This window comes from Theropithecus gelada, chromosome 2 (assembly GCF_003255815.1).
Source record: "Theropithecus gelada isolate Dixy chromosome 2, Tgel_1.0, whole genome shotgun sequence".
Taxonomy (NCBI): Eukaryota; Metazoa; Chordata; class Mammalia; order Primates; family Cercopithecidae; genus Theropithecus; species Theropithecus gelada.
In genome coordinates this window covers 106,254,657-106,275,435 of record NC_037669.1, presented here as the reverse complement: position 1 = coordinate 106,275,435, position 20,779 = coordinate 106,254,657, and the positions used below count along the sequence as shown (strand labels likewise).

The following is a 20,779-nucleotide window of genomic DNA, read 5'->3' as shown; positions in this document are numbered from 1 at the left end:
AGCTCAGGGCCAAACTTAAAGCTCAGCTTCCCAGCAGCTCTATTAAGCCTTATGGTGAACATGTTTGCTTCCTCCTTCTTTAGTATTGGTCTTTTGTTTCTGGTTTATTAGCTTTGTTGCCTCTTGCTATAAGCCATCTAAAAATCCTGTTTGGAAAGAGGTAGCATATAACTGCAGCTAATTTTTTCCCAATAATACTCTCTCTAGGGCCAAGAGCCTGGCTGGCAGAGCTTGGGTGGGTCCGTGTTTCCATCCCCAGAAGAGGCCCCATCTGCTGCCAGCCCTGGCACTGAGCCCACTGGCACCTCGGAGCCACTGGGAACAGGCACCGTGTCAGCAGAACTGTCCAACCCATGGGCTGCCGGGGACTTGGAGCGGAGTGAGTGCCCAGGTGTATGTGTGTGGCTATGTTGGAGTGGGTACTGGGAGGGGTCAGGGCTGGGGTCCATTCTACTGCCTCCCAGCAGGTACTGATGCTCTGACAGACCCAGTCACGGATCCTGGACCCAACCTCTCCTCTGACACAGCCATATGGCGCCGCATCTTCCAGTCCTCGTACATTCGGGAGCAGTATGTGCTCACCCACTGCTCTGCCAGCCCCGAGCCAGGCCCAGGCTCCACAGGCAGCAGTGAGTCCCCAGGCTCCCAGGGCCCTGGCTCCCCGGAAGGTAGTGCTCCCCTGGAGCCCCCTTCTCAGCAAGGTTGCCGCAGTCTGGCCTGGGGAGAACCTGCAGGCTCCCGCTCCTGTCCCCTGCCTGCACCCACACCGGCTCCATTCAAGGTATGATCCAACCCACATTCATTCACCTTGTATCCAGCAAATATTTATTTACCACCTGCTGTGTGCCAGACATTATGTGGAGCTTACTATTAAGTCTAGCTAGAGAGAAAGGTGGGTAAATCCCCAATGATAATACCATGTAACAACCAGTGATGAGCACAAGGACATGTATTATGGGGGCTTAAAGTCAGGGTGACTAACTCCGCTTGAGGGACTCAGGAAAGTCAGAGCCATATCTGGAAGAATAAGCACAAGGTAGTCATGCAGAGAGGGAGAAGACATAAACGAAAACAGAGACAAGCAACAACCACAAGTGGGAAATAGGAAGTGGAGTGGGATGACGCTGGGAAGGGGCCAAGGCCAGAGGTCATTATAGGCCATAAGGAACTTGGCCTTTCTCCTCAAGGTGGTGAGTGGCCACCCAGGGTTTCAGACAAGGGGCATGGGCCAGCTGTGCACCCATGTATGATGGTCAGGGGTTCTGCATTCCTTGACCAGTGGCCCCCATATCTCACATTGCAGGTGGGGGCCTTGAGTACTGAGGTGCTGGGCCGTCAGCACAGAGCGGCTCTGGCTGGCCGATGCCTCTCTTCACCTCCAGGCCGGGCAAACCAAGTCCCCGGCCGACCTCGGAAACCCTCTTTGGGTGCAATACTAGATGGCCCAAGTCCTGAGCCAGGCCAACAATTGGGACAAGGCCTGGATGACTCAGGTAAGTGTTAGATGGGGAGCTGGTTTCCCTGACACCAAGGAGGCCTTGGGGAGGTAAATCCCAGAGGACCACTCTGCTCATGCCCCTGTCTTGCCTTCCCAGGAAGCTTGCTCTCCCCAGCCCCCATGGACTGGGACATGCTGATGGAACCACCCTTCTTATTCACGGCTGTGCCTCCCAGTGGGGAGTCGGCCCCTCCGGCAGTGCCTCCCCAGGCTCCACGCTGCCATGTGGTGATCCGGGGCCTGTGTGGGGAGCAGCCTATGTGCTGGGAGGTGGGTGTTGGGCTGGAGACACTGTGGGGACCTGGAGATGGCTCACAGCCTCCCTCACCTCCTGTAAGAGAAGCTGCTTGGGACCAAGCACTCCATCGGCTGACAGCAGCCTCTGTGGTCCGGGACAATGAGCAGCTGGCCCTCCGAGGAGGGGCCGAGACCACAGCAGACCGGGGTGAGTGGCTCATGGGTCCAGTCAGGGCCCAAAGGCATGGGCTAAAAGCAGCAAAGGTAGAGGTCTGTGTGTTTGGTCACTCTCCAGACCTCACTTTCATCACAAAGGATTTGAGGCTCATGACAGACAAGATAAAAAATTAAGCAGGGCAATGGGAAAAAGTAAAAATAAAAGGAAACTGAGAATGAGGTTATATTATATTAAAGGTGCATGCTGTGAGGTGATACACTCTTGCAAGGATCGGATCCAGGACTGACAAGCTTCCTAGCAGCCAGCTCAGAGGGCAATGTGATCCTGTAATGATTCAGAGCACCCACACATTAAAACAAATCTTTGTCATTTAGGAAAATACTTAGAGTTCATTTCCTCAGTTGCACTAGCCACAGCTGAAGTACTCAATAGTCTTATGTGACTAGTGGCTACCACACTGGATCACGAAGAGAGAATATTTCCAAGTTCTGTTAGTGCAGAAATAGGTGGAAGAAAAGGTGCTTCCTCTGGGTGGTGTCCAGAGTGCTGAATTCTGGGCAGCCAGGGAGCCCTTGTTCTGCTACGGGTTGAAGGTTCAGCCTGACAACTTCTTGTCAAAGTCGGGGAGTCTGAGCTGGTTCTGGGCCTAGCAAGGCAATCTACTCTGTTAAAGTCGATAGAGGGAGAAGCTGGGGAGAACACTGCAATTTTTTCTATGAGTCCTCTGTAGAGGGTGGGTGGTAAGGGTTCCACAGACTGCTCCTTGGTTCCACAGGCCATGCCCGGAGGTGCTGGCTTCGAGCCCTTCAGACAAGTAAGGTCAGCTCTGCCCCTTCCTGCTTCACTTGCCCTGTAGCTGTGGATGCTACCACTAGGGAGGTCCTGCCTGGGGTCCTGCAGGTGTGCAGCTCAGGTAGGGGCCTCTTCTGGTGACCTCTCAGGTGCAGTTCTCACCTCACTGGCCACTCTCCTGGACAAACCTGACTCCTGTCCCCTGTGCCCCTGCAGAGCCAGCTGAGCCCCCAGGAACCCCTCCTGCCGCTCACAGCCGTCTAGATGCAGCTCCTCTGCCTACTGTTGTCTACTCTAAAGGTAGGGAAAGGGTGGGGGCACTTGGACTTAGAGACCACCCGCTGGCACTGACGATCCCCACTGCAGGACTTCAGGGAGGCTCTCCAGCAGGCGCCTGGGACTCGGACCGAAATGGCAACTCCAAGTGTGCTCTGGGGGACGCTGCCACTCCCATGGAAGGTCCTCGCCGCCCACCTCCCCGTCCTCCCTCTCGGCTTAGCCTGGGCCGCCGTCACAAACTCTGTAGACCTGACCTGGGCCAGGCCAACAACAATGAAGGCATCGACCATGACTACCTGCCCCTGGTGAGGACTCGGGAGGTGGAGGGTGGCGCCGCCGGGGCCAGGCGCTGTCTCAGCTCGCTTCTCCCCCCACCTCCTCTCTCCTCAGGTGCGGCTGCAGGAGGCACCAGGCTCCTTCCGCCTGGACGCGCCCTTCTGTGCCGCTGTGCGCATCTCGCAGGAGCGCCTCTGCCGCGCCTCGCCCTTTGCCGTGCACCGTGCCAGCCTCAGCCCCACCTCGGCCTCATTGCCCTGGGCACTTCTAGGCCCTGGTGTTGGTCAGGGTGACAGTGCCACAGCCTCCTGCAGCCCGTCCCCCAGCTCGGGCTCCGAGGGTCCGGGCCAGGTGGACAGTGGGCGGGGCTCAGATACCGAGGCCTCGGAGGGGGCGGAAGGGCTGGGCGGCACCGACCTGCGGGGCCGGACCTGGGCCACTGCCGTGGCGCTCGCCTGGCTAGAGCACCGATGCGCTGCCGCCTTTGGCGAGTGGGAACTGACAGCAGCCAAGGCTGATTGCTGGCTGCGGGCCCAGCACTTGCCTGACGGCCTTGATCTGGCCGCCCTCAAGGCCGCAGCCCGGGGGCTCTTCCTGCTACTGCGCCACTGGGACCAGAACCTGCAGCTACACCTGCTGTGCTACAGCCCAGCAAACGTGTGAAGGCTGCCCGCTGCTGCTTGGGTTGGCGCCCCACCCAACACACTAGACACTGCCGCCCAGGACTGGCCTCTTGGTGCTGGGAAGGTGTAGGCTGGTGCCAGCCTGTCCCCCACTGCTTCTTACTCCCTTCCTAGAGCCCTCTTGCCCCCACAAGAAGTGCCTGCCTGTGCTCTCTCCCGCTCCTCCCACCCCACACACCCTCCCCTCCATCCTCTGAGCTCCCTGCAGCACAGTGGAAGGGGAGAGAGCTACAGTCCCCAAATCCTATGCAATAAAGTGCCTCTTAGGACTGCTTGAGTGAATTCTTTATCTGTCCCACACATGTCCCTCACAGCCTGGACCAGGCATCAGTTGCCCCTACCTCCAAGTAGGTTGCACAGAGGTGGACTTAGCAAGGTTTATTTGGAAGGGCACAGAGTCCATCCCACCCCAGGTCCTGAGAGTGGACTGGAGGGAAAGTGGTGGATTTCAGTGAGCTTTCTTGCTGTGTTGGGTGCTCTTGGGGAAAGGCTGCAGGCCCAGCCAGAGCTGCAGCAGGATGACAGCATGGCATACATGCAGGGCAGCAGAGCTGCAGGATGTGGAGGGGTATGTGTTCCAGGAGAGCTCGATGAGCCCCAGCACCAACAACCTGGAGATGAGAAACAGGCTCCACGTTTTATCCAGTTTCAAGGCCTGCAGACCAGCAGCATGCCCTAGACATAAACCCCCAACAGGAACTCCCTATCCCTTCCCACTCCCCAGGTTGTCCCAGCTGGTACCTGAGCAGGTGTGTGAGCCAGCGTGCAGGCGTGGCCCACAGGAGGTAGGGCAGTGTGTGGAAATACCAGACATAGAACTGGTAGTGGAGGGAGCGGCTGAAGCAGATGCCAATGAAGTTGGAGGTGAAGAGGGTAGAAACAATCTGTATGCGGCGGTCAAGGCCAAGGGCAGGAGTGTGTGAGTTGGGGGCTATCCCAAAACAGAGGGGCAATAGTTTTTAGGTCACATAGCCCCCCGGCTCTGCCATTCCTTGATGCATGCCTTTGGACAAGTTTATTAACCTCTCTGGATCTGCTCCTCAACCGAATATGGAATATGGAGAGTAATACCTAGGGCCATAAGGCCTTGTAGGTTTGAACCCCTAACGTACTGGCTGTGTGACCTTGGTAAGTTACTTAACCTCATGAAGTCTTATTTTTTCCATCTGTAAAGGAAAATAGTAAATGTAAGTGTACCTCCCTATCTCGGAGTCTCTTGTGAGCTTTAAATGTTAGAACATATGTGAATCTCTTATGATAGTACCAGGGAGAGGTACTTGTAAGAGTAGCTCGTATTTAGAATTAAGAATCAAATATACCTCAATATGTGAAGTGCTCAGCACAGTGGTGCAGAATAGGACTTCTATGATTGGGGTCCCCTTTCCTCACCCAGGTAACCAGCTGTCAGGGGATACCTGACCAGGACTCTGTCAGCACCTAGAGAGGGCAAGACTTACCTTCCCACAATTTAAAGGATATGGTTAGGTGTAAGGGGCTGGGGTGGAACCTTCCTTTTGGAGGGATCCCTCAGGAGCGACAAGATACTTTCTCCTGTCCTGGGGAAAAGCCATTCAGACAGTTATCAAGCCCCTATTGTGAGTCAAACTCTAGACTCACCCCATGAGTTTAACTGACACTTCCCCCAAGCAGCCCCTAAGGCTTAGGCCCTTCACTCCTTCCCCCAACTCTGCCCACGGCACTACCACCTTTTCTCACCTGTGCCACCTGCAGAGGGCAAACAGCAGGAGCAGGGTGAGGTGGGCAGCCAACAGGGCCAGGTGGAAGGCTCGATGCAGGAAGAGAGCCTCCGGGAGGAAGCGCCAGTTCACTGTCCAGCGGAATAGAAACTGGCGGCCAAGGTCAAAGGAGCGGGACAGGTAGCCGATGGGGTTCTCCAGCAGGAAGGGCAGCCCCAGCACCACCTGAGGGTTGGTGTGATGTCAGCAGAGCTGCCAAGGCCCGTTCCCAATGACCAGCCTTCACGCTACTCATTGAGGGGTGTGGGACTGGGATGTAGGCCTCAGAGGTTCCCCAATTCCCACCAGAAATAGCAGGAAAACCACGCCCCCTGCCCCCACCTCAGGCCAGTGCCTGGGGCCAAAGAAGCTCAGGAGGGAAGTCATAACAATGCTTTAAGGTGTGGATTCACCAAGTCATAAATGGGCAGAGCAAGGAAAGCTCTCAGAAGCCAGGCAGGGTGGCTCATGCCCGTAATCCCAGCACTTTGGGAGGCCAAGGCAGGAGGATTGCTTGAACCCAGGAATTTGAGACCAGCCTGGGCAACCCAGCAAGAACCCATCTCAAAACTTAAAATTACAGGCGGGCGGGTCACAAGGTCAGGAGATTGAGACCATCCTGGTGAACACAGTGAAACCCTGTCTCTACTGAAAATACAAAAAAATTAGCCGGGCGCAGTGGCAGGCGCCTGTAGTCCCAGCTGCTAGGGAGGCTGAGGCAGGAGAATGGCGTAAACCCAGGAGGCGGCAGAGCTTGCAGTGAGCGGAGATGGCGCCACTGCACTCCAGCCTGGGCGACACAGCGAGACTCCGTCTCAAAAAAAAAAAAAAAACAAAAAAAACCCAAAAACTTAAAATTAAAAAAATAAAAAGGCTCTCAGAGACCATCAAATGTAATACCCTATTTTACAGCTATGGAAACTATAGCCTAGAGATAGTAGCTTCCTAGCTCAGGATCAACTCCAAAACCCTGTCTCTTGGCTTTGAGGGAGTCTCAAGGATAGATCCCCTCAATCAAGACAAGTGGCTTCTCCTTGATTAGAAAGAGGAAGGGTGAAGTGGGGGTACCTGAAGGCCAGCACAGATGCCCAGCTTGGGGAGGGCCCCACGGAAGCCAAACTGCGTGAGGAGAAGAAACAGTAACCCAGGGGCGAAGAGGAGCACATTCATCTTCACAGAGACTGCCAGGCTGGGGTGAGCAGGGGAGAGGAAGGGTGGAGATCAGCTCCAGGGCCGTGCACACAACACCCAAAGACATACCTCCCATCATCACCACAGCAACCTCCTCCTGCCGCCACGCCAGCAAACTCCAGGATGGGACCTACACTCACAACTGTTGAAGGGAAGAGCCTGGAGTAGGCAGGGGCCAGATACATAGTCTCTATGCCTACTATATGCAAATAAGCATAAACTAAGTATTTAGAATGTGAAGGACTAATTCCAACAATGAATGCTGTCTGGGAGGAAGACAGGATGGAAAGAGGGCATGTGTGTATGTGGGGGGATGGCAGGGCAGAAACTTTCTATAGATCCTGGACTCGCTTTGTAGAGCCCTGAGTGGCCCACGCTGTCTTGGCTACTCCTTTACTCCCTCTGCTGCAGGAAATTGGGAAGAGATGGAAATGCAGAAAATGAGAGAGGGGGCCAGAAGGAAGAGGTGTTGACCTGAAAAAGCAGCAGCCCCAGCCCCAGCGCTGGGCCAACAGGAGGTTGATACTGAGGAAGAGCAGCACCATAGCCACTGGGTCATTGAAGAGCCGCAGCACAAAGATGGAGTGGACACGGTAAGAGGCGCAGCACATGAAGAAAAAGACGAAGGGAGGTACCTAAAGGGTGAACACAGTAAGGAACAAGGTCAGCTCAGCAAGCCTGAGCCATCCCCACCACCCAGCCCTCCCAGGCTGGGGCCCTCTAGCCCCGGTAGCATGGATTCACCTTGCAGGTCTGGTGATAGATCAAGAAAACAAGCAGCAAGGTGGCCAGGTAGAGCACAGCAAAGATGTTCTGGGCCATGCGGATGTCAGTGCCTCGGCCAGTGGCATAGTACAGCCCCATAAAGATGTACACGAAACCAGCTGGGTACCTGGAAGATGAGAGAAAATGTGAGCCTGGGTCAGGCCACACAGACTAGTACCTAACCAGCCCCTCACATCCTCCCTGAACTTCCTGACCCCACTCACACAAGTGGTCCGGTGTCACCCTGCAGTTGGGTATAGTCATAGGTACCATTGATGACGCCTTCTACCTGGGCCATGTATGCCTTCCAGTCAATCTCTGTGTCTGGAAGAAGACAAGATGATCTGGTTACTTCTGAGTCTAGAACTTGTCTGCCACCCTCCCCATGCCTCCAGACCATCAAAACACAGACTTTCAGCCAATTCCCAGGGCTTCACTACCTCTTAATCTAACTCTTTATCTGACATTCTCTGGGTGAGCCCAGGCATCTCAAATTCAACATTTCTGTAAGTGAACTCGTGATCTTTCCTCCCACTCCAATCTACTCCCCTTCCTGGGTTCCACAGATGTCACCACTGACCTCTTAGCTACCAGGTCACGAACCTGAGTAATATCTTTGATACTCCCTCCTCTCTCATTTCCAACCCTTCGTCACCAAGTTCTGTCTGCTCCTCACCATAAATATTTCTATCTCATCCTTCTCTGCTACTACATACTCGGAGCCTAAAGTAATCTCTAGCCCCAGTGATTATATAATAGCCTGCTAATTAGGCCCCTGACTTCTACTTTTACCCTACTACGATGTATTTTCCACCTTGTATACCAAAGAGTTCTTCCTGAAATACAAATCGTAACAGGCCTCTGCTTAAAACCTCTCAATGATTTCCCAAGACCCTTAAGATAAAGAAAACTCTGTATTATTCCCCTTTTTAGAAGGGGAGCTTAAGAATTAATTAGGTTAAGTGACTGGCTTAAGATAATTGAGCTAGGATGGTGGAGTTGGGATTGAAGCTTGCAGGGTCCTAGGTTCTTAATTATCATGCTGTCTTCTTAACAAAGCTTTCCAATTTCTTCATGATCTGGTCTCAATTTCTGCATTCCCATCTCTTACTACTCTCTTCACTTGATTTCTATACTCCAGCTCTAAAAAAATTATTTCAGTTCCTCAAAGGAACCAGGCTTTTTTTTTTTTTTTTTTTTGAGACAGAGTCTTACTCTGTCACCCAGGCTGGAGTGCAGTGGCACGACCTCAGCTCACTGCAACCTTCGCCTCCTGGGTTCAAGTGATTCTCCTGCCTCGGTCTCTCGAGTAGCTGGGACTACAGGTGTGTGCCACCATGCCTGGCTAATTTTTAAGTTTTGTATTTTTAGTAGAGATGCAGTTTCACCATGTTGGCCAGGCTGGTTTTTGTTGTTGTTGTTGTTTGTTTTCTTTTGAGACAGAGTCTCGCTCAGCCACCCAGGCTGGAGTGCAGTGGTGCGACCTCAACTCATCGCAACCACTATCTCCCTGGTTCAAGCAATTCTTCCGTCTCAGCCTCCCAAGTAGCTGGGATTACAGACACCTGCCATCATGCCCAGCTAATTTTTCTATTTTAGTAGACACAGGGTTTCACCATGTTGGCCAGGCTGGTCTTTAACTCCTGGCCCCAAGTGATCCGCCCACCTCAGCCTCCCAAAGTGCTGGGATTACAGGCATGAGCCACCGTGCCCACTCTAACTAGAGAGTTTCTGTTTTTTTTTTTTCTTGACACAGAGTCTCACTCTGTCACCCAGGCTGGAGTACAGTGGCACAATCTTGGCTCATTGCAACCTCCGCCTCCCAGGTTCAAGCGATTCTCCTGTCTCAGCCTCCCGAGTAGCTGGGATTACAGGCATGTGCCACCACCCCCGGCTAATTTTTGTATTTTTAGTAGAGATGGAGTTTCACCATGTTGGCCAGGCTGGTCTCAAACTCCTGACCTCAGGAGATCACTCACCTAGGCCTACTAAAATGCTGGGATTACAGGCCTGCGCTCCCACACCCAGCCTAACTGGATATTTTTAATAGAGGATCCTCTGCCCAGAGCACTCCTTCCCCTCACCTTTTCCTTCTTTCCTTAACTAGCTAGTTCCTACCTTCCTTCAAGGGTGGCTCTATGAAGCCTTTGCTGACTTCTCCAATCTGGTTTAAGTGACTTCCTATGCCCTTTATGGCATTCTGTCTTACTACCATGATGAATACGATGCATTATCATTGCCTGCTAACTTATTGTCCAGACCCGAGTTAGAAATGCATCTCTTATTCACCACTGTACCTCTCTCTGGTAATATAGTAAGCAGTAAATAAATATTTAGTGCATATAATAAGCACTAAATAAATATTTGTTGAATTAAGAGTCTTTAGCAAGAAAGTCAAGTGCCTTAAGCCTAGAGTATAGTTTCAGCCTGGAAAAGAGTAGCCAATAATGCCTAATGGACTCAAGTGGTCACAAAATGCCATCATTGAGAAGGGACGTTCAAATATCACAGAACTGAATACATGGAAAAAGCTGAGATTCAGGAGGAGACCTGAGGTGTCCAAAGCCACAGAGAAAAGCAGCAACAGCAGCAGTACAACAATTTTGGCTCAAATCTGACTTCTAAGCTAGTTCGCAGGCTGTAAGTTCAGTGCAGAAGGCCAATCTCTAGGGTATCCACCTCTGCCATGCGGGCAGATTAAGATCCGGTTTCTGTAGAGCAGGCTTGGCGCTCAGGTAAGGGATATGTATGGGTTTGCAATTGATGAGTGAGTGGATACAGAGTCTGGTTTTGAGTTCCAGGTCTGAGATCCAGTTTGGGTCGCGGGGTTCAGGTCTCCCTCCCACGCCTCCCCTCCCCCCTCGGCGCACTCACATGCCACCCTGTGAATGACCCAGAAGGTGATGCCCACCTCCGCCAGGCAGAGGCAGGCGGCCACCAGCAGCGTGTAGCGCGGCTCCCGCAGCAGCAGGCGCCGCTCTTGCCAGGCGCGCTGCAGCCATTGCTTGCAGAGTCCCGCTGCCTGGGCCGCGGAACCGGACCGGCCGCGTTTCCGCAGCCCAGCGGCCATCTTAACGGTGCACCGCTTGTGTGGGCCCACCACCCGCGGAAACCCGAACCTTCGACACTTAGGTTCCGCTTCCCGCGCCTGGCGTCCCACCAGGCTAAGCGCCGATCCGGGTAGCCAGTCTTCATTTACTCCACTAAAATGTAATTTTTCCTCTACATTTGTCTCCTCTGATGCACTCCACGCTCCATAGGAGCAGGAACAATGTCTTACTCCTCAGTTTATACCCAGCCCTAGGTACACAGGCGCTAATTTAGAACGAATGTCCAGAAAAGCAACATTCCTGCCTACCTCCGCTACAGTCCCTGAAGCCAACATTCTACTTCGCCTACGCTGGGAACATCTGTGTTCATGCTGTCTCTCCAGGAGGGCAAAGCCCCTGTTCGCGCCCCTCCTGCCTCTGCTTAGAGCCTTCTGGATGCTGAGAAAAATGAACCTTTCACTAATTTTCAGACTTCCTAATAAAAGTAATTCACATTGAAAATATGAGAGGACGCAGTGATGAGCCCACGTGAGTCTGACACCATGAATGCAGCTCTAGGAAATGAGTTGGCAATACAGCCGGAGGATTCAGGGTCTGGACGATGGTTTTCCCAGCCGGAGGATTCTTCAAAGAGCGCTTAGTAAAGGACGGAAGTTCCACGTGTTTGTGTTGAGCAACTGCAGGTGGTGGGCGGAGACACCAGGGCCCAGCCTTCTGCATCCTGCCTTCCGTATTGGCTGAAGGGCCGGCGGCTCTGGCAGTCCCCGCGGTTGAGAGCATGGCTTCTCCAGGGGCAGGTAGAGCGCCGCCGGAGTTACCGGAGCGGAACTGCGGGTACCGCGAAGTCCAGTACTGGGATCAGCGCTACCAAGGCGCAGCCGATTCTGCCCCCTACGATTGGTTCGGGGACTTCTCCTCCTTCCGTGCCCTCCTAGAGCCGGAGCTGCGGCCCGAGGACCGTATCCTTGTGTTAGGTGGGTAATCCCGGCGCGGCCCCGCCAGGTAGAGCTGGCAGGACCGGCGCCGCGCGGGCTTGGCCGGGTCCGCTTTCCTCCCGCCTGTCTACCCTCTTGGAGGACGCCTGAGTTGGGACGCGAGATCCAGCTCCTTCAGAGTCCCGGCTGTATTTAGTCAAGGCAAATAGAGTAAGAGATTGTCGGTCCCGGGGCCCTCGGGAGAAAGACACCCCCTCACGGTTTGAGCGTGGGGGGTACCCAAGAAGACCGTGTCCGGACCCTTGGGAGGCAGGCAGCCTTGGGGACCGAATTGCTCAGAGGACCTAGTTCAAGTCCTAGCGCTAATTGACTTGTGTAACTTAGGACAAGTCATGAACCGGTTCTGAGCTTTAGATTCAGTTCTAGAAATGGGACTGCGAGTTCACATCGGAGGCGGCACGCGCAGGCACCTCGAGAATAATGCCCAGCGCTTTTCTTTTTACCCCTGGGCACTGGGAGCCAGAGTCATCTAGAGAGAGTCCTATCTGAAACTTGGTCCTATGCCTTAGAGAGTGAGAACAGCACCCTCTAAGGGTGGAGGGGAGATTGCCGCCTAGGGTGATGCGATTCCCCAAAGGGAAGACGTGCTGGAGGAAAGGTAGTGCTCTGGGGTGTTCGGCTGTCCTCTTGAGGTTCTCTCCTGCTGTCAACCTTGGAGGCGCTAGTAAAGTTTGAATGAGCAACAGGTTTTCTTCCAATTGTCGTTTTTACTTTGCTCTTTGTAAAAGCCTTTTTGTATGTTTAAGTGACGTCTTTAATAAATAAAAGCTATATGTAATATAGTACATATGTAAGGTATAAATAACAAATCTAATGTGTGTGTCTATTCCACTCAGTTTGAGAAATAGAACATTACTAGGGATAGAAAAAAAGTATAATTTAGTGGTTAAGAACTAGACTGGGCGCGGTGGCTCACGCCAGTAATCCCAACACTTTGGGAGGCCGAGGCGGGCGGATCACCTGAGGTCGGGAGTTCGAGATCAGTCTGACCAACATAGAGAAATGCCATCTCTACTAAAAATACAACAGATTAGTCGGGTGTGGTGGCACATGCCTGTAATCCCAGCTACTTGGGAGGCTAAGGCAGGAGAATCACTTGAACCCGGGAGGTGGAGGTTGTGATGAACCAAGATCGTGCCATTGCACTCCAGCCTGGGCAAGAAGAGCAAAACTCCATCTCAAAAACAAAACAAAACAAAATAAAACAAAAAGAACCTGGACTGTGGGCTGGGCTCATGGTTCACGCTCGTAATCCCAGCACTTTGGGAGGCCAAGGTGGAAGGATCACTTGAGTGCAGGAGCTCAAGACCAGCCTGGGCAACATAGTGAGATCCCATCTCTACAAAAAATTTAGGTCAGAGTGGTGGCTTATGCTTGTAATCACAACACTTTGGGAGACCAAGGCGGGTGGATCATTTGAGGTCAGGAGTTCAAGACCAGCCTGGCCAACATGGTGAAACCCTGTCTCTACTAAAAATACAAAAATCAGCCAGGTGTGGTGGCACGTGCCTCTAATCCCAGGTACTTGGAAGGCTGAGGCAGGAGAATTGCTTGAGCCCAGGAGGTGAAGGTTGCGGTGAGCCAAGATTGCACCACTCCACTCCAGCCTGGGCAACAGAGTGAGACCCTGACTCAAAAAAAAAAAATAAATAAAAATTAGCTGGGTATGGTGGCCTGTGCCCATAGTCCCAGCTACTTAAGAGGCTGAGGCAGGAGGATCATTTGAGCCAGGAGATCCAGGCTGCAGTGAACTGCAATGGCTCCACTGGGCTCCACCCTAGGTGACAGAATGAGACCCTGTCTCAAAACAAAGCAAAACAAAAAACAAACAAAAAACCATCTTGGACTCTAGAGGCAGTGAATGATGTTGGAATCTTGGCTCAGCTTTTACTGGCTGTGTAATCCTGGACAAAATACTTGAATTTCTGTGCTTCCATTTTCTCAACCTTAAAAACATAAGCATATTTATTAATTGGGCTTTAAGATGATTAAATGAGCATGAAGTATACCTAAAACAATGCCTGGCAAAATGAAAAGTATATTCAAGGTTCTCTGTGTGGTCCTCCTAAAACCCCTTCTCCCCACAAGTAAACACTTTCTTGAATCTGTGATTTTAAACCATTGCACTTATTTATCAATTTACCATAGATCTATGTTTTCTCAAGCTTTAGTGTGTATCAAAATTGCCTGGAGAGCTAGATTGCACTGTGAGATTCTAATTCCAGGGATGGTCTAATGTGGGTCTCAGGAATCTGTATGTTCAACAAGCTTCACAGCAGATTCTTATGCTGGTGATTGGCAGAGTAACACTGCCTTAAAATCTACTTGATTGGTTTTTCACCAAACTGATGCTTTAAAAAAAAATCTGCGCCGGGCGCGGTGGCTCAAGCCTGTAATCCCAGCACTTTGGGAGGCCGAGATGGGCGGATCACGAGGTCAGGAGATCGAGACCATCCTGGCTAACACCGTGAAACCCCGTCTCTACTGAAAATACAAAAAACTAGCCGGGCGAGGTGGCGGGCACCTGTAGTCCCAGCTACTCGGGAGGCTGAGGCAGGAGAATGGCGTGAACCTGGGAGGCGGAGCTTGCAGTGAGCTGAGATCCGGCCACTGCACTCCAGCCTGGGTGACAGAGCGAGACTCCGTCTCAAAAAAAAAAAATCTGCTTGACTGGGAACTATCCTTTTCTGGATAGGAAGGGCAAAAAGTCTAAAAACCAAAAGGAATTTCTAGAATCGCCAAGATGTAAGAACAGGACCCACAACTTGGGGAATACTCTACATTACATTCCACCTCAACAAACTTAAGTTGAATGCCTGATAAGAGCCAGAGAATGTGCTGGGCCCTTTCTAACTTACTTAATCCTTATGACAATCCCTAAAGGCAAGTCAAAAGTATTAAGAGACTTACTCTAGGCTAGGGGTCTGTAAACTTTTTTTGAAAATGGCCAAACAATAATTTAGGCTTTGCAGGCTACACAGTCTCTTTTACAATGACTCGGTTCTGCTGTTGTAGTGGAGAAGCAGCTACAGATAATACAAAAGTGAATGAAGGCCGGGCGGGATGGCTCATGCCTGTAATCCCACCACTTTGGGAGGCTGAGGCGGGCGGATCATCTGGGTCAGGAGTTCCAGAGCAGTCTGCCCACCACGGTGAAACCCCGTCTCTACTAAAAATATAAAAATCAGCTGGGTATGGTGGCAGGCACCCTTATTCCCAGCTACTGCGGAGGCTGAGGCAAGAGAATTGCTTGAACCAGGGAGTCGGAGGTTGGAGTGAGCGGAGATTGTGCCACTGCACTCCAGCCTGGGTGACAGATTGAAACTCCATCTCAAAAAAAAAAAAAAAAAAAAAGTGAATGAGAATAGCCATGTATCAATATAACTTTACAAAAACAGGTGGCAAGCTGCATTTGGCAACCCCTGCCACTCACTGTCTTAGATTGAGTTCCCCAGAAGCAAATCCTGAGATGAGGATTCATGTCCAAGTTACTTGTTAGGAATGTGCTCCCAGGAGAATTGGTAAGAGCTAGAGGGAACAGGGAAAAGAAAGAAGCGAAGTTTCCCTGAAGGTTGTTTCAGGCTGAAGAGTCACAGATGTACACCATTAGAAGCAAACACACACCAAAACCTAGGGATATAAAAATTAAAATGGGTAAAAAGACTCCCAGAGCATCTAGTCAGAACACTGACAGTGTCCACTACTGTCATGCAGCAAGTAAGTGGTGAAGTAAGTGTGCTTTGTGACACCACACAGATGGGTGTAGGGAGGAACCTAGAACTCTTAAAACTGGTAAAATGACTACATTGTGAATTATAGCCTTATGGTTATATCGACATAGCTAACAATGGGATGTCACAGCTGAAGGTGAGTGGGCCTCTTGAAAACTGGGAGGCAGTTGAACACAGTGGTTTCAGAGCTCTGGCTCTGGAGCAATAGAGACCTGTGTCCAAATTCTGGCTCTTCCACTGACTATGTGACCTTGAGAAAGTTTCTTACCACTTTCCTCAATTTTCTCATGCAGAAAATGGGAATGGTAATAATAGTATCTTTTTTTTTTTTTTTTTTTTTAGACAGAGTCTCGTTCTGTTGCCCAGACTGGAGTGCAGTGGTGCAATCTTGGCTTACTGCAACCTCCGCTCATGGGTTCAAGCGATTCTCCTGCCTCAGCCTCTCGAGTAGCTGGGATTACAGGTGCCCACCATCACGCCTGGCTAATTTTTGTATTTTTAGTAGATGGGGTTTCACCATGTTGGTCAGGCTGGTCTGCAACTTCTGACCTCAAGTGATCTGCCCACCTTGGCCTCCCAAAGTGGTGGGATTACAGGCATGAGCCACCGTGCCCAGCCAATAGTATCCTTTATATGGCTCTACTGTGAAAGTAAACTGAAATAATTCTTATAAATGCTTAACATAGTACCTGGTGTTCAATGACTGTTAGCTATTATTATTATTGAAAATGGGAATCAGAGAAGCAGTTTATCCAGGACTGTTCAGAGAACAGAGTACCCTGTGGGAGGACTCGTGTGTCTGGTCCCTATGGCTAAAATATCCTCATAGCAAATGAATATATATGAATGGCTGGCCCCACTTGGCTGTTATTGTGCTTTTCTGATTTGCTGTGCTTGCTTGACTTCATGCTCTGTAGGAATCTTCTTCTTGTTTTTTTAGAGACAGGGTATTGCTTTGTCCCCAGGCTGGAGTGCAGTGGTGTGATCTTGGCCCATTGCAGCCTCTTGAACTCCTATGCTTAAGGGATCTTTTGGAATCTTTTGATCATAATCAAAAATTAATTTGGAAGCGGCCAGGCATGGTGGCTCATGCCTGTAATCTCAGCACTTTGAGAGGCTGAGGCGGGCAGATCACGAGGTCAGGAGATGGAGACCATCCTGGGTAACATGGTGAAACCCCGTCTCTACTACAAAAATACAAAAGAAATTAGCCAAGCACCTGTAGCCCCAGCTACCCAGGTGGCTGAGGCAGGAGAATAGCGTGAACCCGGGAGGCAGAGCTTGCAGTGAGCTGAGATCGGGCCACTGGACTCCATCCTGGGCGACAGAGTGAGACTCCGTCTTAAAAAAAAAAAAAAAAAAGAATTAATTTGGAATCAATTTGACTTCCAATTTAGATTTCCTATAAAGAGAAAAGGGACTAGCCAGAGGATTCAACTCCAGTCTCCATGATGGCTATTTTTCTTGTTATAAGTTAGTAAATTGGCATTCTGGCTTATATTTCAGTCTCTTGGTGTTGAGTTAGGATCCACACAGCTCTGGGCCCTCATGTGATGTATTCTTGGATATGGATCAATTCTCCAAGGCTCTACTTCCCTCAGGCCCACTTTGGAAGGCAGTGGCTTTCCCAAGCCCCTTCTTACTTGCTGGCCCCAAATCTCTGAGTCAACAGAATCAAAAGTCACTGCTTGTAAGCATGACTGCCCCAGTGGTCAGCTTTTGTTCCCCCTTCACCTTTGGTAAAGTTCTCTTGGAAGATGCCATCCTGTGCTAAGGAGAACAAAGGAAGGAAATCTGGATTTGTCCACAGTTTGGCAGAGCTCTACAGGTATATGAGGTCAGGTGTGGGGGTAATGAAGGGATTGTGGGTCAGCAAACCCAGTGGGATTTCAGCCTGGAACTAAGTCAGGTTCTGCCACCCTTACCCCCATCCCATGTGCTGTATCTACCAGGGCTTTTTGTGGCTTCAACTTTGGGAAGCACGTGTTGGGTTCTCCTAGGCAAGATAGTTTTCCTTGAGCCCCAGGGCTTGAAGAGGAACATGAGAAGGGGCAGCTGGGGAGCAGCCAGCTGCTTCTGGGTACGTTGTCCGGGTGCCAAACCCTGATAGATTAGGGCTATCCCAACTGCTGATCCTGTGATCCTCTTAGGGAGGCAAGTGGGGATTAAAGGAAACCTAATCCCAAGAGCTGAAGATCCCCAGCCTGGGGCTGCTCCCAGCTGGGACTGGCCATAGGAGGGCCTAGAAGAGGCCACTGGATCTTCTAAGGAAGTCATGCCCTTTGGACTATAGATCCACATCCACTCCTCTCACCTCTATCCCTTCTCCATCCTGACCCTACCCACTTTGGGACTGCTTTCCAGGCACTTCCCACCAGAGTGTTGGGAAGTTGTCAAGACTCCGTTTTTCAAGACTTTGCTTGGTTGTCACCTCCCTGGAAACTCTTGGCTGACTCACCTGAGGTGAGGTCCAGACCCTCCTGTGTGCTCTCACAGCCTGTCCCTATTGAAACACTCATCATGTTTTGCAGCAACTGTCTGATTACACATTTGTTCCTCCTACTGGAGCAGGAGCTCCTTGAGGACAGGGACATTTATTCATTGGCAGAGCCTAATATGTAGTGCTCAATACATATGTTAAGAATTGCAGCCAGGTGTGGTGGCTCATGCCTATAATTCCAGCACTTTGGGAGGCCGAGGCAGGTGGATCACCTGAGGTCAGGACCAGCCTGACCAACGTGGTGAAACACTGTCTCTACTAAAAATACAAAATTAGCTGGGCGTGGTGGTGCGTGCCTGTAATCCCAGCGACTCAGGAGGTTGAGGCAGGAGAATTGCTTGAACCCGGGATGCAGAGAGCCAAGATTGCGCCACTGCGCTCCAGCCTGGGCAACAAGAATGAAACTCTCTCTCAAAAAACAAAACAAACCAAGCAAACAAACAACAAAAAAATATCGCAAGGAAGTGATTGGCTCCACTGTGTGTCCCCACCTAGTTTCCCCTTCACTTGTTAATTCTGTTTTGGAAAACAAAGTAGAATAACCCCTAACATGAAGCCTTCCCAGGGTTGATACCTTCTAAGGTTTTCTAAGAGGCTGGAGATTAGGATAATGCTAACTTATATCATTATTATGCTACCAATGATGTTGCGGTCCTAATGATACCAGTATTATCCCCATTTTGAATTTGAGGAAACTGAGGCTCAAAGAGTTGAATGATTTGCTGTGGCTGTGTGACTAGGAATATCAGAACCTTAATCTCTGAACTCCTAACTTTAGAGCTCCTTCAGCTACTCTACAGCTCTTAGTTCTTCTTTTCTTTCTCTTTTTTTTGAGACGGAGTTTCGCTCTTGTCACCCAGGCTAGAGTGCAATGGCATGATTTTGGCTCACTGCAACCTCCGCCTCCTGGGTTCAAGCGATTCTCCTGCCTCAGCCTCCCGAGTAGCTGGGATTACAGGCATGTGCCACCAAGCCTGGCTAATTTTGTATTTTTAGTAGAGATGGGGTTTCTCCATGTTGGTCTTGAACTCCTGACCTCAGATGACCCGCCCTCCTCAGCCTCCCAAAGTGCTGGGATTATAGGCGTGAGCCACCGCGCCCGGCCCCTAGTTCTTAGTTCTTAAGTTTAATGCATCACATCCTTCATATGGCCTAGGTATTATTATCTTCATTTTTCTGAATAGGATATCCAAGTTTTAGCCAGGCGTGGTGGCACACACCTGTAATCCCAGCTCCTCGGAAGACTGAGGCAGGAGAATCACTTGAACCCGGGAGGTGGAGGTTGCAGTGAGCCGAGATTGTGCCTCTGTACTCCAGCCTGGGCGACATCTCAAAAAAAAAAAAAAAAAAAAAAAAGATCCATGTTTCTAGTATTTAAACAACTTGTTCCAGCCCACACAGCTAGGAGTGAGAGAGCCAGGGTTTGCACCCAGGCCTGTGTGATTCCAAGGCTTGTGCTTTTTCTGCACTCTACCACCTCCTCTCAGTACTGGAGGGTTTGGACTGAGAGAAAACGGGGCCAAGAGTGGATAGATATTCAGGGGGAGGTGAGAACCAAAACTAACGTAGCTCTTTTGCCACCCATCCCCTCCCACCCCAGGTTGTGGGAACAGTGCCCTGAGCTATGAGCTGTTCCTTGGAGGCTTCCCTGATGTGACCAGTGTGGACTACTCGTCAGTCGTGGTGGCTGCCATGCAGGCTCGCTATGTCCATGTGCCGCAGCTGCGCTGGGAGACCATGGATGTGCGGAAGCTGGACTTCCCCAGTGCTTCTTTTGATGTGGTGCTTGAGAAGGGCACCCTGGATGCCCTGCTATCTGGGGAACAAGATCCCTGGACCGTGTCCTCTGAAGGTGTCCATACTGTGGACCAGGTGTTGAGTGAGGTGAGGGAGCAACGAGACAGGAAGGCAGATCAATAGGTGGGGCTGTGGGGTTGAGGTTTCATGGGACTGGAAGAAGCTAGAAGCATGTTTTGGAACAAGTAGTGGGTTGCCCTCAGGAGTGTGGCTCTCTGAAGGAAGGGAAGGGTTAAGTGGGGTCGAGATTATAGAGGTGACTGGAATAGCCAGGCTCACAAAGGCTGATGTGTGGCTACCAGGTTGCCATAGGGATGCGGTAGCCAGGTTCCTGATGGGTGACAGAGACTGCCAAGGTGAGCAGTTATAGGAAAGTGGTGCCCCTGTACCTGATATCACTCCTATACCCCTCCCTGAATAGAATATAGCCCTAATCCCAAGGAATGACGGGGCAGAGAAAGTGGCTCACTCTTTGCCATGGAAAGCCTGAGCTACAGATGAGGGGTGGTTCCTGAGGTTTGACTGGGAGGGCATCTGGAGCAGTACTGACCTTTGAGAACCTGAAGATCCACTTCTCACCAATGGCTTCTGTGTCTGCCTTGCAGGTGAGCCGCGTGCTGGTCCCTGGAGGCCGGTTCATCTCAATGACTTCTGCTGCCCCCCACTTTCGGACCAGACACTATGCCCAAGCCTGTTATGGCTGGTCCCTGAGGCATGCTACCTATGGCAGTGGTTTCCACTTCCATCTCTACCTCATGCATAAGGGTGGGGAGCTCAGTGTGGCCCAACTGGCTCTGGGGGCCCAAATCCTCTCACCCCCCAGACCACCCACCTCACCCTGCTTCCTTCAGGATTCAGATAATGAGGACTTCCTTAGTGCCATTCAGCTCTGAGGCCAGAGCATGGTCCACCCTTCCTGCCATTCTGCCCTGGGCTCCTCAGGTAGTTGGAATTCCTGACTCAGGACTTGGGGTTGGGTCCAAGGTGCTTACATCCCAGGGGCCTCATGCCTAAGATAGAGGGTGGGAGCGAACCCACATGAACCAATACAGCCCATCTCCAACTAGATCC

At 51.2% G+C, this 20,779-nt stretch overlaps 4 protein-coding genes across 9 annotated transcripts in view; 3 read left to right on the top strand and 1 right to left on the bottom strand.

Moving 5' to 3' along the window:
• Positions 1-4,212, top strand: part of VWA5B2 (von Willebrand factor A domain containing 5B2) — an 11,572-nt gene extending 7,360 nt beyond the window's left edge. Inside the window, exons 12-19 of one of the 3 annotated variants that reach the window (XM_025375130.1) lie at positions 208-379; positions 468-781; positions 1,304-1,493; positions 1,596-1,943; positions 2,689-2,826; positions 2,922-3,005; positions 3,072-3,289; positions 3,375-4,212. In XM_025375130.1, coding sequence (XP_025230915.1) covers positions 208-379; positions 468-781; positions 1,304-1,493; positions 1,596-1,943; positions 2,689-2,826; positions 2,922-3,005; positions 3,072-3,289; positions 3,375-3,923 — 2,013 coding nt within the window. In that variant the 3' untranslated portion in view covers positions 3,924-4,212. Of the gene's footprint in view, positions 1-207; positions 380-464; positions 782-1,303; positions 1,498-1,595; positions 1,944-2,688; positions 2,827-2,921; positions 3,006-3,071; positions 3,290-3,374 lie in introns of all 3 variants that reach the window. The other 2 variants (XM_025375131.1, XM_025375132.1) reach the window with 2 other exon arrangements.
• Positions 1-20,779, top strand: part of EIF2B5 (eukaryotic translation initiation factor 2B subunit epsilon) — a 566,918-nt gene that overhangs the window by 107,019 nt on the left and 439,120 nt on the right. The gene's annotated exons all lie outside the window — the stretch shown is intronic.
• On the bottom strand, positions 4,212-11,470 carry ALG3 (ALG3, alpha-1,3- mannosyltransferase). 4 transcript variants are annotated; one of them, XM_025375167.1, is made up of 9 exons: positions 10,994-11,470; positions 7,860-7,959; positions 7,615-7,762; positions 7,345-7,505; positions 6,748-6,868; positions 5,660-5,865; positions 5,423-5,499; positions 4,685-4,829; positions 4,212-4,554 (listed from the first exon to the last, which is right to left on the bottom strand). In XM_025375167.1, the coding sequence occupies exons 2-9, from the start codon at positions 7,931-7,933 to the stop codon at positions 4,392-4,394; spliced, it is 1,095 nt and encodes a 364-aa protein (XP_025230952.1). In that variant the 5' UTR covers positions 7,934-7,959; positions 10,994-11,470; the 3' UTR covers positions 4,212-4,391. The 4 variants fall into 4 exon arrangements, with proteins under 4 accessions (XP_025230952.1, XP_025230949.1, XP_025230950.1 ...); XM_025375164.1 differs by lacking the exon at positions 10,994-11,470 and adding an exon at positions 10,510-10,755; XM_025375165.1 differs by lacking the exon at positions 10,994-11,470 and adding an exon at positions 10,547-10,736.
• On the top strand, positions 11,372-20,779 carry EEF1AKMT4 (EEF1A lysine methyltransferase 4). The gene is made up of 3 exons (XM_025375179.1): positions 11,372-11,659; positions 19,512-19,795; positions 20,314-20,779. The coding sequence occupies exons 1-3, from the start codon at positions 11,464-11,466 to the stop codon at positions 20,599-20,601; spliced, it is 768 nt and encodes a 255-aa protein (XP_025230964.1). The 5' UTR covers positions 11,372-11,463; the 3' UTR covers positions 20,602-20,779.

Bases quoted from the DNA above. Each gene is read 5' to 3' on its own strand.
- ALG3 (XM_025375164.1), bottom strand. From the start codon at position 10,705: ATGGCCGCTGGGCTGCGGAAACGCGGCCGGTCCGGTTCCGCGGCCCAG. The intron at 6,869-7,344 runs GTCAACACCTCT...TGCTCACCCCAG, and splicing joins TGGGGCTGCTGCTTTTTCAG to CCTGGCAGTCTCTGTGAAGA. The intron at 5,500-5,659 runs GTGAGAAAAGGT...GCTTTTCCCCAG, and splicing joins GCCCTCTGCAGGTGGCACAG to GACAGGAGAAAGTATCTTGT.
- EEF1AKMT4 (XM_025375179.1), top strand. From the start codon at position 11,464: ATGGCTTCTCCAGGGGCAGGTAGAGCGCCGCCGGAGTTACCGGAGCGG. The intron at 11,660-19,511 runs GTGGGTAATCCC...CTCCCACCCCAG, and splicing joins GGACCGTATCCTTGTGTTAG to GTTGTGGGAACAGTGCCCTG. The intron at 19,796-20,313 runs GTGAGGGAGCAA...TCTGCCTTGCAG, and splicing joins TGGACCAGGTGTTGAGTGAG to GTGAGCCGCGTGCTGGTCCC.